This window comes from Scyliorhinus torazame, chromosome 4, assembly GCF_047496885.1.
Source record: "Scyliorhinus torazame isolate Kashiwa2021f chromosome 4, sScyTor2.1, whole genome shotgun sequence".
NCBI classification, from domain to species: domain Eukaryota; kingdom Metazoa; phylum Chordata; class Chondrichthyes; order Carcharhiniformes; family Scyliorhinidae; genus Scyliorhinus; species Scyliorhinus torazame.
The window spans coordinates 74,650,675-74,667,184 of NC_092710.1; the positions used below are offsets into that span (position 1 = coordinate 74,650,675).

The following is a 16,510-nucleotide window of genomic DNA, read 5'->3' on the forward strand; positions in this document are numbered from 1 at the left end:
ACAAACATTCTCCACTCCATTCAAATACAAACATTCCCCACTCCATTCCAATACAAACATTCTCCCACTCCATTCAAATACAAACTTTCCCCACTCCATTCAAATACAAACATTCCCCACTCCATTCAAATGCAAACATTCCCCACTCCATTCAAATACAAACATTCTCCCACTCCATTCAAATACAAACATTCCCCCACTCCTTTCAAATACAAACATTCTCCCACTCCATTCAAATACAAACATTCTCCACTCCATTCAAATACAAACATTCCCCACTCCATTCAAATACAAACATTCTCCCACTCCATTCAAATACAAACTTTCCCCACTCCATTCAAATACAAACATTCCCCACTCCATTCAAATGCAAACATTCCCCACTCCATTCAAATACAAACATCCCCACTCCATTCAAATACAAACATTCCCCACTCCATTCAAATACAAATATTCTCCCACTCAATTCAAATACAAACATTCCACACTCCATTCAAATACAAATATTCTCCCACTCCATCCAAATACAAACATTCCCCACTCCATTCAAATACAAACATTCTCCACTCCATTCAAATACAAACATTCCCCACTCCATTCAAATACAAACATTCCACACTCCATTCAAATACAAATATTCTCCCACTCCATTCAAATACAAACATTCTCCACTCCATTCAAATACAAACATTCTCCACTCCATTCAAATACAAACATTCCCCACTCCATTCAAATACAAACATTCCACACTCCATTCAAATACAAACATTCCCCACTCCATTCAAATACAAACATTCTCCACTCCATTCAAATACAAACATTCCCCACTCCATTAAAATACAAACATTCCCCACTCCATTCAAATACAAATATTCTCCCACTCCATTCAAATGCAAACATTGCCCACTCCATTCAAATACAAACATTCCCCACTCCATTCAAATACAAACATTCTCCCACTCCATTCAAATACAAACATTCCCCACTCCATTCAAATACAAACATTCCCCACTCCATTCAAATACAAACATTCTCCACTCCATTCAAATACAAACATTCCCCACTCCATTAAAATACAAACATTCCCCACTCCATTCAAATACAAACATTCTCCCACTCCATTCAAATGCAAACATTGCCCACTCCATTCAAATACAAACATTCCCCACTCCATTCATATACAAACATTCTCCCACTCCATTCAAATACAAACATTCTCCCACTCCATTCAAATGCAAACATTGCCCACTCCATTAAAATACAAACATTCTCCCACTCCATTCAAATACAAACATTCTCCACTCCATTCAAATACAAACATTCTCCACTCCATTCAAATGCAAACATTGCCCACTCCATTCAAATACAAACATTCCCCACTCCATTCAAATACAAACATTCTCCCACTCCATTCAAATACAAACATTCCACCACTCCATTCAAATACAAACATTCCCCACTCCATTCAAATACAAACAATCCCCACTCCATTCAAATACAAACATTCTCCCACTCCATTCAAATACAAACATTCCCCACACCATTCAAATACAAACATTCTCCCACTCCATTCAAATACAAACATTCCCCACTCCATTCAAATACAAACATTCCCCACTCCATTCAAATACAAACATTCTCCCACTTCATTCAAATACAAACATTCCCCACTCCATTCAAATACAAACATTCCCCACTCCATTCAAATACAAACATTCCCCACTCCATTCAAATACAAACATTCTCCCACTCCATTCAAATACAAACATTCCCCACTCCATTCAAATACAAACATTCCCCACTCCATTCAAATACAAACATTCCCCACACCATTCAAATACAAACATTCTCCCACTCCATTCAAATACAAACATTCCCCACTCCATTCAAATACAAATATTCTCCCACTCCATTCAAATACAAACATTCTCCACTCCATTCAAATACAAATATTCTCCCACTCCATTCAAATACAAACATTCTCCCACTCCATTCAAATACAAACATTCTCCACTCCATTCAAATACAAATATTCTCCCACTCCATTCAAATACAAACATTCCCCACTCCATTCAAATACAAACATTCCCCACTCCATTCAAATACAAATATTCTCCCACTCCATTCAAATACAAACATTCTCCACTCCATTCAAATACAAACATTCCCCACTCCATTCAAATACAAACATTCTCCACTCCATTCAAATACAAACATTCCCCACTCCATTCAAATACAAACATTGCCCACTCCATTCAAATACAAACATTCCCCACTCCATTCAAATACAAACTTTCCCCACTCCATTCAAATACAAACATTCCCCACTCCATTCAAATACAAACATTCTCCACTCCATTCAAATACAAACATTCTCCACTCCATTCAAATACAAACATTCTCCACTCCATTCAAATACAAACATTCCCCACTCCATTCAAATACAAACATTCCACACTCCATTCAAATACAAACATTCCCCACTCCATTCAAATACAAACAATCCCCACTCCATTCAAATACAAACATTCCCCACTCCATTCAAATACAAACATTCTCCACTCCATTCAAATACAAACATTCCCCACTCCATTCCAATACAAACATTCTCCCACTCCATTCAAATACAAACTTTCCCCACTCCATTCAAATACAAACATTCCCCACTCCATTCAAATGCAAACATTCCCCACTCCATTCAAATACAAACATTCCCCACTCCATTCAAATACAAACATCCCCACTCCATTCAAATACAAACATTCTCCCACTCCATTCAAATACAAACATTCCCCCACTCCTTTCAAATACAAACATTCTCCCACTCCATTCAAATACAAACATTCTCCACTCCATTCAAATACAAACATTCCCCACTCCATTCAAATACAAACATTCTCCCACTCCATTCAAATACAAACTTTCCCCACTCCATTCAAATACAAACATTCCCCACTCCATTCAAATGCAAACATTCCCCACTCCATTCAAATACAAACATCCCCACTCCATTCAAATACAAACATTCCCCACTCCATTCAAATACAAATATTCTCCCACTCAATTCAAATACAAACATTCCACACTCCATTCAAATACAAATATTCTCCCACTCCATTCAAATACAAACATTCCCCACTCCATTCAAATACAAACATTCTCCACTCCATTCAAATACAAACATTCCCCACTCCATTCAAATACAAACATTCCACACTCCATTCAAATACAAATATTCTCCCACTCCATTCAAATACAAACATTCTCCACTCCATTCAAATACAAACATTCTCCACTCCATTCAAATACAAACATTCCCCACTCCATTCAAATACAAACATTCCACACTCCATTCAAATACAAACATTCCCCACTCCATTCAAATACAAACATTCTCCACTCCATTCAAATACAAACATTCCCCACTCCATTAAAATACAAACATTCCCCACTCCATTCAAATACAAATATTCTCCCACTCCATTCAAATGCAAACATTGCCCACTCCATTCAAATACAAACATTCCCCAATCCATTCAAATACAAACATTCTCCCACTCCATTCAAATACAAACATTCCCCACTCCATTCAAATACAAACATTCCCCACTCCATTCAAATACAAACATTCTCCACTCCATTCAAATACAAACATTCCCCACTCCATTAAAATACAAACATTCCCCACTCCATTCAAATACAAACATTCTCCCACTCCATTCAAATGCAAACATTGCCCACTCCATTCAAATACAAACATTCCCCACTCCATTCAAATACAAACATTCTCCCACTCCATTCAAATACAAACATTCTCCCACTCCATTCAAATGCAAACATTGCCCACTCCATTAAAATACAAACATTCTCCCACTCCATTCAAATACAAACATTCTCCACTCCATTCAAATACAAACATTCTCCACTCCATTCAAATGCAAACATTGCCCACTCCATTCAAATACAAACATTCCCCACTCCATTCAAATACAAACATTCTCCCACTCCATTCAAATACAAACATTCCCCCACTCCATTCAAATACAAACATTCCCCACTCCATTCAAATACAAACAATCCCCACTCCATTCAAATACAAACATTCTCCCACTCCATTCAAATACAAACATTCCCCACTCCATTCAAATACAAACATTCTCCCACTCCATTCAAATACAAACATTCCCCACTCCATTCAAATACAAACATTCCCCACTCCATTCAAATACAAACATTCTCCCACTTCATTCAAATACAAACATTCCCCACTCCATTCAAATACAAACATTCCCCACTCCATTCAAATACAAACATTCCCCACTCCATTCAAATACAAACATTCTCCCACTCCATTCAAATACAAACATTCCCCACTCCATTCAAATACAAACATTCCCCACTCCATTCAAATACAAACATTCCCCACACCATTCAAATACAAACATTCTCCCACTCCATTCAAATACAAACATTCCCCACTCCATTCAAATACAAATATTCTCCCACGCCATTCAAATACAAACATTCTCCACTCCATTCAAATACAAATATTCTCCCACTCCATTCAAATACAAACATTCTCCCACTCCATTCAAATACAAACATTCTCCACTCCATTCAAATACAAATATTCTCCCACTCCATTCAAATACAAACATTCTCCCACTCCATTCAAATACAAACATTCTCCACTCCATTCAAATACAAATATTCTCCCACTCCATTCAAATACAAACATTCCCCACACCATTCAAATACAAACATTCTCCCACTCCATTCAAATACAAACATTCCCCACACCATTCAAATACAAACATTCTCCCACTCCATTCAAATACAAACATTCCCCATTCCATTCAAATACAAATATTCTCCCACTCCATTCAAATACAAACATTCTCCACTCCATTCAAATACAAACATTCCCCACTCCATTCAAATACAAACATTCTCCACTCCATTCAAATACAAACATTCCCCACTCCATTCAAATACAAACATTGCCCACTCCATTCAAATACAAACATTCCCCACTCCATTCAAATACAAACATTCTCCACTCCATTCAAATACAAACATTCTCCACTCCATTCAAATACAAACATTCCCCACTCCATTCAAATACAAACATTCCACACTCCATTCAAATACAAACATTCCCCACTCCATTCAAATACAAACATTCTCCACTCCATTCAAATACAAACATTCCCCACTCCATTCAAATACAAACATTCTCCCACTCCATTCAAATACAAACATTCCCCACTCCATTCAAATACAAACATTCCCCACTCCATTCAAATACAAACAATCCCCACTCCATTCAAATACAAACATTCTCCACTCCATTCAAATACAAACATTCCCCACTCCATTCAAATACAAACATTCTCCCACTCCATTCAAATACAAACATTCCCCACTCCATTCAAATACAAACATTCCCCACTCCATTCAAATACAAACATTCCCCACACCATTCAAATACAAACATTCTCCCACTCCATTCAAATACAAACATTCCCCACTCCATTCAAATACAAACATTCCCCACTCCATTCAAATACAAATATTCTCCCACTCCATTCAAATACAAACATTCTCCACTCCATTCAAATACAAACATTCCCCACTCCATTCAAATACAAACATTCTCCACTCCATTCAAATACAAACATTCCCCACTCCATTCAAATACAAACATTGCCCACTCCATTCAAATACAAACATTCCCCACTCCATTCAAATACAAACTTTCCCCACTCCATTCAAATACAAACATTCCCCACTCCATTCAAATACAAACATTCTCCACTCCATTCAAATACAAACATTCTCCACTCCATTCAAATACAAACATTCTCCACTCCATTCAAATACAAACATTCCCCACTCCATTCAAATACAAACATTCCACACTCCATTCAAATACAAACATTCCCCACTCCATTCAAATACAAACAATCCCCACTCCATTCAAATACAAACATTCTCCCACTCCATTCAAATACAAACATTCCCCACTCCATTCAAATACAAACAATCCCCACTCCATTCAAATACAAACAATCCCCACTCCTTTCAAATACAAACATTGCCCACTCCATTCAAATACAAACATTCCCCACTCCATTCAAATACAAACATTCCCCACTCCATTCAAATACAAACATTCCCCACTCCATTCAAATACAAACATTCCCCACTCCATTCAAATACAAACATTCCCCACTCCATTCAAATACAAACATTCTCCACTCCATTCAAATACAAACATTCCCCACTCCATTCAAATACAAACAATCCCCACTCCATTCAAATACAAACAATCCCCACTCCATTCAAATACAAACAATCCCCACTCCATTCAAATACAAACAATCCCCACTCCATTCAAATACAAACATTCTCCACTCCATTCAAATACAAACATTCCCCACTCCATTCAAATACAAACATTCCCCACTCCATTCAAATACAAACATTCTCCACTCCATTCAAATACAAACATTCCCCACTCCATTCAAATACAAACATTCTCCCACTTCATTCAAATACAAACATTCCCCACTCCATTCAAATACAAACATTCTCCACTCCATTCAAATACAAACATTCCCCACTCCATTCAAATACAAACAATCCCCACTCCATTCAAATACAAACATTCTCCCACTTCATTCAAATACAAACATTCTCCACTCCATTCAAATACAAACATTCTCCCACTCCATTCAAATACAAACAATCCCCACTCCATTCAAATACAAACATTCTCCACTCCATTCAAATACAAACATTCCCCACTCCATTCAAATACAAACATTCCCCACTCCATTCAAATACAAACATTCTCCACTCCATTCAAATACAAACATTCCCCACTCCATTCAAATACAAACATTCTCCCACTTCATTCAAATACAAACATTCCCCACTCCATTCAAATACAAACATTCTCCACTCCATTCAAATACAAACATTCCCCACTCCATTCAAATACAAACAATCCCCACTCCATTCAAATACAAACATTCTCCCACTTCATTCAAATACAAACATTCTCCACTCCATTCAAATACAAACATTCTCCCACTCCATTCAAATACAAACAATCCCCACTCCATTCAAATACAAACATTCTCCACTCCATTCAAATACAAACAATCCCCACTCCATTCAAATACAAACATTCCCCACTCCATTCAAATACAAACATCCCCACTCCATTCAAATACAAACATTCCCCACTCCATTCAAATACAAACATTCCCCACTCCATTCAAATACAAACATTCTCCACTCCATTCAAATACAAACATTCCCCACTCCATTCAAATACAAACAATCCCCACTCCATTCAAATACAAACAATCCCCACTCCATTCAAATACAAACAATCCCCACTCCATTCAAATACAAACAATCCCCACTCCATTCAAATACAAACATTCTCCACTCCATTCAAATACAAACATTCCCCACTCCATTCAAATACAAACATTCCCCACTCCATTCAAATACAAACATTCTCCACTCCATTCAAATACAAACATTCCCCACTCCATTCAAATACAAACATTCTCCCACTTCATTCAAATACAAACATTCCCCACTCCATTCAAATACAAACATTCTCCACTCCATTCAAATACAAACATTCCCCACTCCATTCAAATACAAACATTCCCCACTCCGTTCAAATACAAACATTCCCCACTCCATTCAAATACAAACATTCCCCACTCCATTCAAATACAAACATTCTCCACTCCATTCAAATACAAACATTCCCCACTCCATTCAAATACAAACATTCTCCCACTTCATTCAAATACAAACATTCCCCACTCCATTCAAATACAAACATTCCCCACTCCATTCAAATACAAACATTCCCCACTCCATTCAAATACAAACATTCTCCCACTTCATTCAAATACAAACATTCCCCACTCCATTCAAATACAAACATTCTCCACTCCATTCAAATACAAACATTCCCCACTCCATTCAAATACAAACAATCCCCACTCCATTCAAATACAAACATTCTCCCACTTCATTCAAATACAAACATTCCCCACTCCATTCAAATACAAACATTCACCACTCCATTCAAATACAAACATTCCCCACTCCATTCAAATACAAACATTCTCCACTCCATTCAAATACAAACATTCCCCACTCCATTCAAATACAAACATTCTCCACTCCATTCAAATACAAACATTCTCCACTCCATTCAAATACAAACATTCTCCACTCCATTCAAATACAAACATTCCCCACTCCATTCAAATACAAACATTCCCCACTCCATTCAAATACAAACATTCTCCACTCCATTCAAATACAAACATTCCCCACTCCATTCAAATACAAACATTCTCCCACTTCATTCAAATACAAACATTCCCCACTCCATTCAAATACAAACATTCACCACTCCATTCAAATACAAACATTCCCCACTCCATTCAAATACAAACATTCTCCACTCCATTCAAATACAAACATTCTCCACTCCATTCAAATACAAACATTCCCCACTCCATTCAAATACAAACATTCACCACTCCATTCAAATACAAACATTCCCCACTCCATTCAAATACAAACATTCTCCACTCCATTCAAATACAAACATTCTCCACTCCATTCAAATACAAACATTCCCCACTCCATTCAAATACAAACATTCTCCACTCCATTCAAATACAAACATTCCCCACTCCATTCAAATACAAACATTCTCCCACTTCATTCAAATACAAACATTCCCCACTCCATTCAAATACAAACATTCACCACTCCATTCAAATACAAACATTCCCCACTCCATTCAAATACAAACATTCTCCACTCCATTCAAATACAAACATTCCCCACTCCATTCAAATACAAACATTCTCCACTCCATTCAAATACAAACATTCTCCACTCCATTCAAATACAAACATTCTCCACTCCATTCAAATACAAACATTCCCCACTCCATTCAAATACAAACATTCCCCACTCCATTCAAATACAAACATTCCCCACTCCATTCAAATACAAACATTCTCCACTCCATTCAAATACAAACATTCCCCACTCCATTCAAATACAAACATTCCCCACTCCATTCAAATACAAACATTCTCCACTCCATTCAAATACAAACATTCGGGCAGCATAGTGGCGCAGTGGGTTAGCCCTACTGCCTCATGGCGTCGAGGTCCCAGGTTCAATCCCGGCCCTGGGTCACTGTCCGTGAGGAGTTTGCACATTCTCCCTGTGTTTGCGTGGGTTTCGACCCCACAACCCAAAGATGTGCAGGATAGGTGGATTGGCCATGCTAAATTGCCCCCTAATTGGAAAAAATGAATTAGGTTCTCTAAATCTATTTTTAATATACAAACACACATTCTCCCACTCCATTCAAATACAAACATTTCCTCATTCAATTCCAATGTACACATCAGTCCACTCAGTTCTCTAACAGAAAACATGCATCCACTCAATTCTTCTGGAAACATTAAGCCGTTCAACTCCAAAGGAAACTCTTTGTACAATGTTACAGAAAAACGCCATTCACCCCTTAATGATGCTGTGGACTCTATGCAAGGTTTACCCAATGAATTGTGCTCAGCCCACTCTTTCAGCAAAGCTTCACTCTCCAATTATTGGCCTATTTCCCATTTGAAAGACACAAGTGACTCCTCTTCCCTTTCCGACAGCCAATCCAAATCATAACAATTCATGATGTTCTTTTGATTTGTCAATTCTGAGGACCCAATTTTCTTTTCCCAATGAAAGAGCATTTTAGCGTGGCCCATCCACCCACATTCTGCACATCTCCGGGTTGTGGGGGTGAGACCCACGAAGACACGGGGAGAGTGTTCAAACTCCACACGGACAGTGAACCGGAGTCGGGATCAAACCCGGGTCCTCGTCGCCGTCAGGCAGCGGTGCTAACCACTGCGCCGCCGTGCTGTCCCCGCCAACAGTTCATTGTGTTCAATAACCTCCACCATACTGGCCCTCTGGGGAATTACATTCAATCTGGACTTCTCTTCTTCAATTAGGAGTGCTCCCTCCCGCATGAAACTGTCGGGGTCAGAAGATGGTGTGTGTGTTGGGGTGGGGATGGGGTGGGGAAGAGGTGACGAGGCAAGGATGGAACCCAATGTTTCCAAAATGTGAGCAAACCGCATCTAATTTCCTTTTATTGTACACAATCCCAATAGACTCAGATAGAAACGGGCGTTGGTAGGTTTACTAACGCAGCGCACATTGAGGGTGGAAGAGCTCAAGGGTAAGTGGTGAAGTTACAAGCCAGCAGGGATTCCAGTGAATGGAGAGATGGGGCCCCTGTGCTCTGAAAGTAGGACAGTAGATGGGTGCTTACAGTTTGAACACCATCTCCTGAGTTTTCTTCTTATGGTAACGGTTCACGGCAATGACAGCTACCACCAGAGTGACGAGCAGCAAGACTCCGACTGCAGCAATGGCTACGAATGCCATGGATAGCATGTTCACACTGCTCTCTTTGGTACCTGGAGAAGAATGAGAGAGAATACAGAAGGACCACAAGGTTACACACGGAGTTAAGCTCCCTCTGCACTGTGCCCATCAAACACTCCCACGACAGCGACCGGACAGGTTTAGATACAGAGTAAAACTCCCTCTGCACTGTCCCCATCAAACACTCCCAGGACAGGTACAGCACGGGGTTAGATACAGAGTAAAGCTCCCTCTACACTGTCCCCATCAAACACTCCCAGGACAGGTACAGCACAGGGTTAGATACAGAGTAAAGCTCCCTCTACACTGTCCCCATCAAACACTCCCAGGACAGGTACAGCACGGGGTTAGATACAGAGTAGAGCTCCCTCTACACTGTCCCCATCAAACACTCCCAGGACAGGTACAGCACGGGGTTAGATACAGAGTAAAGCTCCCTCTACACTGTCCCCATCAAACACTCCCAGGACAGGTACAGCACAGGGTTAGATACAGAGTAAAGCTCCCTCTACACTGTCCCCATCAAACACTCCCAGGACAGGTACAGCACGGGGTTAGATACAGAGTAGAGCTCCCTCGACCCTGTCCCCATCAAACACTCCAGGACAGGTAGAGCACAGGGTGAGAGACAGAGTAAAGCTCCCTCTACACTGTCCCCATCAAACACTCCCAGGACAGGTACAGCACGGGGTTAGATACAGAGTAAAGCTCCTTCTACACTGTCCCCATCAAACACTCCCAGGACAGGTACAGCACGGGGTTAGATACAGAGTAAAGCTCCCTGTACACTGTCCCCATCAAACACTCCCAGGACAGGTACAGCACGGGGTTAGATACAGAGTAAAGCTCCCTGTACACTGTCCCCATCAAACACTCCCAGGACAGGTACAGCACGGGGTTAGATACAGAGTAAAGCTCCCTCTACACTGTCCCCATTTAACAATCCCAAGACAGGTACAGCACGGGGTTAGATACAGAGTAAAGCTCCCTCTACACTGTCCCCATCAAACACTCCAGGACAGGTAGAGCACGGGGTTAGATACAGAGTAAAGCTCCCTCGACATTGTCCCCATCAAACACTCCCAGGACAGGTACAGCACGGGGTTAGATACAGAGTAAAGCTCCCTCGACATTGTCCCCATCAAACACTCCCAGGACAGGTAAAGCACGGGATTAGATACAGAGTAAAGCTCCTCCTACACTGACCCCATCAAACACTCCCAGGACAGGTACAGCACGGGATTAGATACAGAGTAAAGCTCCCTCTACACTGTTCCCATCAAACACTCACAGGATAGGTACAGCACGGGTTAGATACAGAGTAAAGCTCCCTCTACACTATCCCCATCAAACACTCCCAGGATAGGTACAGCACGGGTTAGATACAGAGTAAAGCTCCCTCTACACTGTCCCTATCAAACACTCCCAGGACAGGTACAGCACGGGGTTAGATACAGAGCAAAGCTGCCTCTCCACTGTCCCCATTAAACACTCCCAGGACAGGTACAGCACGGGGTTAGATACAGAGCAAAGCTGCCTCTCCACTGTCCCCATTAAACACTCCCAGGTCAGGTACAGCACAGGGTTAGATACAGAGCAAAGCTCCCTCTCCACTGTCCCCATTAAACACTCCCAGGACAGGTACAGCAAGGGGTTAGATACAGAGTAAAGCTCTCTCTACACTGTCCCCATCAAACATTCCCAGGACAGGTACAGCACGGGGTTAGATACAGAGTAAAGCTCTCTCTACACTGTCCCCATCAAACACTCCCAGGACAGGTACAGCACGGGGTGGGATACAGAGTAAAGTTCCCTCTACACTGTCCTCATCAAACACTCCCAGGACAGGTACAGCACGGGTTAGATACAGAGTAAAGCTCCCTCTACACTGTCCCCATCAAACACTCCCAGGACAGGTACAGCACGGGGTTAGATACAGAGAAAAGCTGCCTCTCCACTGTCACCATTAAACACTCCCAGGACAGGTACAATCATAGAATCATAGAATTTACAGTGCAGGAGGAAGCCATTCGACCCATCGAGTCTACACAGGCTCTTTGAAAAAGGACCCTACCCAAGCCTACACCACTACCCTATCCCCATAACCCAGTAACCCCACACAACACGAAGTGCAATTTAGCATGGCAAAATCCCCCTAACCTGCACATCTTTGGACTGTGGGAGGAACCCGGAGCACCCGGAGGAAACCCACGCAGACACATGGAAAATGTGCAGACTCCGCACAGACAGTGACCCAGCGGGGAATCGAACCTGGGACCTTGGAGCCGTGGAGCAATTGGGCTATCCACAATGCTACCGTGCTGCCCCTACAGCACGGGGTTAGATACAGAGTAAAGCTCCCTCTACACTGTCCCCATCAAACTCTCCCAGGACAGGTACAGCACGGGGTTAGATACAGAGTAAAGCTCCCTCTACACTGTCCCCATCAAACACTCCCAGGACAGGTACACCACGGGGTGAGATACAGAGTAAAGCTCCCTCTACACTGTCACCATCAAACACTCCCAGGACAGGTACAGCACGGGGTTAGATACAGAGTAAAGCTCCCTCTACACTGTCACCATCAAACACTCTCAGGACAGGTACAGCACGGGGTTAGATACAGAGTAAAGCTCCCTCGACATTGTCCCCATCAAACACTGCCAGGACAGGTACAGCACGGGGTTAGTTACAGAGTAAAGCTCCCTCTACACTGTCCCCATCAAACACTCCCAGGACAGCAACAGCACGGGGTTAGATACAGAGTAAAGCTCCCTCTACACTGTCTCCATCAAACACTCCCAGGACAGGTACAGCACGGGGTGAGATACAGAGTAAAGCTCCCTTGACACTGTCCCCATCAAACACTCCCAGGACAGGTACAGCACGGGGTTATATACAGAGTAAAGCTCCCTCGACATTGTCCCCATCAAACACTCCCAGGACAGGTACAGCACGGGGTTAGATACAGAGTAAAGATCCCTCGACATTGTTCCCATCAAACACTCCCAGAACAGGTACAGCACGGAGTAAGATACAGAGTAAAGCTCCCTCGACATTGTCCCCAACAAACACTCCCAGGAGAGATACAGCATGGGGTTAGATACAGAGTAAAGCTCCCTCGACATTGTCCCCATCAAACACTCCCAGGACAGGTACAGCATGGGGTTAGATACAGAGTAATGATCCCTCGACATTGTCCCCATCAAACACTCTCAGGACAGGTACAGCACGGGGTTAGATACAGAGTAAAGCTCCCTCTACACTGTCCCCATCAAACACTCCCAGGACAGGTACAGCACGGAGTTAGATACAGAGTAAAGTTCCCTCTACACTGTCCCCATCAAACACTCCCAGGACAGGTACAGCACAGGGTTACACACAGAGCAAAGCTCCCTCTACACTGTCCCCATCAAACACTTCCAGGACAGGTACAGCATGGGGTTAGATACAGAGTAAAGCTCCCTCTACACTGTCCCCATCAAACACTCCCAGGACAGGTACAGCACGGGGTTAGATACAGAGCAAAGCTGCCTCTACACTGTCCCCATTAAACACTCCCAGGACAGGTACAGCACGGGGTTAGATACAGAGCAAAGCTCCCTCTACACTGTCCCCATCAAACATTCCCAGGACAGGTACAGCACTGGGTTAGATACAGAGTAAATCTGCCTCTCCACTGTCCCCATTAAACATTCCCAGGACAGATACAGCACGGGGTTAGATACAGAGTAAAGCTCCCTCTACACTGTCCCCATCAAACACTCGCAGGACAGGTACAGCACGGGGTTAGATACAGAGTAAAGCTCCCTCTACACTGTCCCCATCAAACACTCCCAGGACAGGTACAGCACGGGGTTTGACACAGAGTAAAGCTCCCTCCACACGGTCCCCATCATACACTCCCAGGACAGGTACAGCACGGGGTAAGATACAGAGTAAAGCTCCCTCTACACTGTCCCCATCAAACACTCCCAGGACAGGTACAGCACGGGGTTAGATACAGAGTAAAGTTCCCTCTCCACTGTCCCCATCAACCACTCCCAGGACAGGGACAGCACGGGGTTAGATACAGAGTAAATCTCCCTCTACACTGTCCCCATCAAACACTCCCAGGATATGTACAGCACGGGGTTAGATACAGAGTAAATCTCCCTCTACTCGCTCCCCATCAAAGACTCCCAGGACAGGTACAGCACGGTGTTAGATACAGAGTGTTGAAGTATGTATTAGGGGTCATGTGGGACTGGAAGCCCTAATGTCATTGGCTGACAGATCCCGGGTCCTGGTTGGCCGTTGACCTCTAGCTCCGCCCTTAAGGCGGAGTATAAGAAGCCGGAGTCCTCCCCCGCAGGCCATTCTACTATCGAGCTGCGGGGGAACAGACACGCTTAATAAAGCCTCATCGACTTCACTCTATTCGTCTCACGGAGTCTTTGTGCGCTACAATTTATTAAGCGTGCCTAAAAAGGACTATGGAGCTCAGGATCATTCCGGAATGCCTGAGGATCAGCCCCCACGCAGTGAACGCGGCAGCAGCCCTCAAGCACTGGCAGACTTGTTTCGAGGCCTACCTCAGAACGGCCACCGACCGGGTCACAGAAGACCAAAAACTACAGGTCCTGCACTCTAGGGTAAGCACGGAGATCTTCTCCCTCATCGAAGACTCGGAGGATTTCCAGACGGCGTTCGCAGCACTGAAAAGTCTTTATGTCCGCCCAGTTAACCAAATCTACGCTCGCTACCAACTCACGACGAGACGGCAAGGTCCCGGAGAATCGATGGACGAATTCTACGCCGCGCTGCTGATTTTGGGCCGAGCCTGCAGCTGCCCTTCGGTGAACGCAAATGAACACACGGACATGTTAATGCGCGATGCTTTTGTGGCAGGTATGAATTCCTCCCAAATCCGCCAAAGACTTATAGAAAGAGAGTCGCTAGGACTCTCAGAGGCCCGAGCCCTAGCAGCCTCCCTAGACGTGGCCGTGCGTAATACCCGCGCCTACGGCCCCGACCGCGCGGCAGCCCATTGGGCTCCGTACGTACCCGTAGCGACAAACCCACCCCCCCCCCCGGACTCCCCACAGGCTTGCGCGGTCCAAACGCCAAGTCGCACCGGGGGCGCCCGCTGCTATTTCTGCGGCCAGGCGAAACACCCCCGGCAGCGCTGCCCGGCCCGCGCAGCGATCTGCAAGAGCTGCGGGAAAAAGGGCCATTTCGCGGTTGTGTGCCGGTCCCGCGAGGTCGCCGCTGTCCCGGGAGACCAGGGAGCCCTGCAAGCCGTTTACGCTCCCCAACCCCCCCCCCCCCAGCGCATCATGTACGACCCGCAGGCGCAGCCGCTCTGGGTCCCGACCACCGCGGTCCCGGGAGAACAGGGAGCCCTGCACGCCGCTTACGCTCCTCAACCCCCCCCCCCCCGCACCCCATGTATGACCCGCTGGCGCTACCACTTTGGGTCCCGACCACCACTCCCCACGGGGAAGAGGGAGTTCTGGGCGTCTCTAACGCCCCCCTAACCCCCCCCCCGCGCCCCACGTCTGACCCGCCGGCGCTACCAACTTGGGTCCCGACCACCGCTGTCCCCAGAGAGGAGGGAGCCCCGCGCGGTCCTAACGCTCCCCAACCCCCCCAGTGCCCCATGTGCGACCCACAGACGCCGCCATTTTGGGTCCCGGCCACCACGAGGGGAGGAAGGGCGCCGCCATCTTGGACCACCCCAAACCTGTACGACGCGTGGGGGCGGCCATTTTGTCCACCCCCGCCGCCATCTTGTGACCCCCCAGCCATATGCGATGTATGGGGGCGGCCATTTTGTTCATCCCCGACGCCATTTTGGACGGCAACAACGGACCCCACTCCACTACTACAACCACGTCTCGCTTCAGTTACGCTCGATCAAGCTCGGCCCCGGACACTCCAGACGACGACGACAACGGTGCTAATAAACGGCCACGAGACACCATGCCTAGTCGACTCCGGGAGCACGGAG

At 44.3% G+C, this 16,510-nt stretch overlaps 1 protein-coding gene across 1 annotated transcript in view; it reads right to left on the reverse strand.

Annotated features, from left to right (window-relative positions):
* Positions 1-16,510, reverse strand: part of LOC140410305 (nectin-4-like) — a 149,536-nt gene that overhangs the window by 18,543 nt on the left and 114,483 nt on the right. Inside the window, exon 6 of the mRNA XM_072498286.1 lies at positions 10,403-10,550. Coding sequence (XP_072354387.1) covers positions 10,403-10,550 — 148 coding nt within the window. The remainder of the gene's footprint in view (positions 1-10,402; positions 10,551-16,510) is intronic.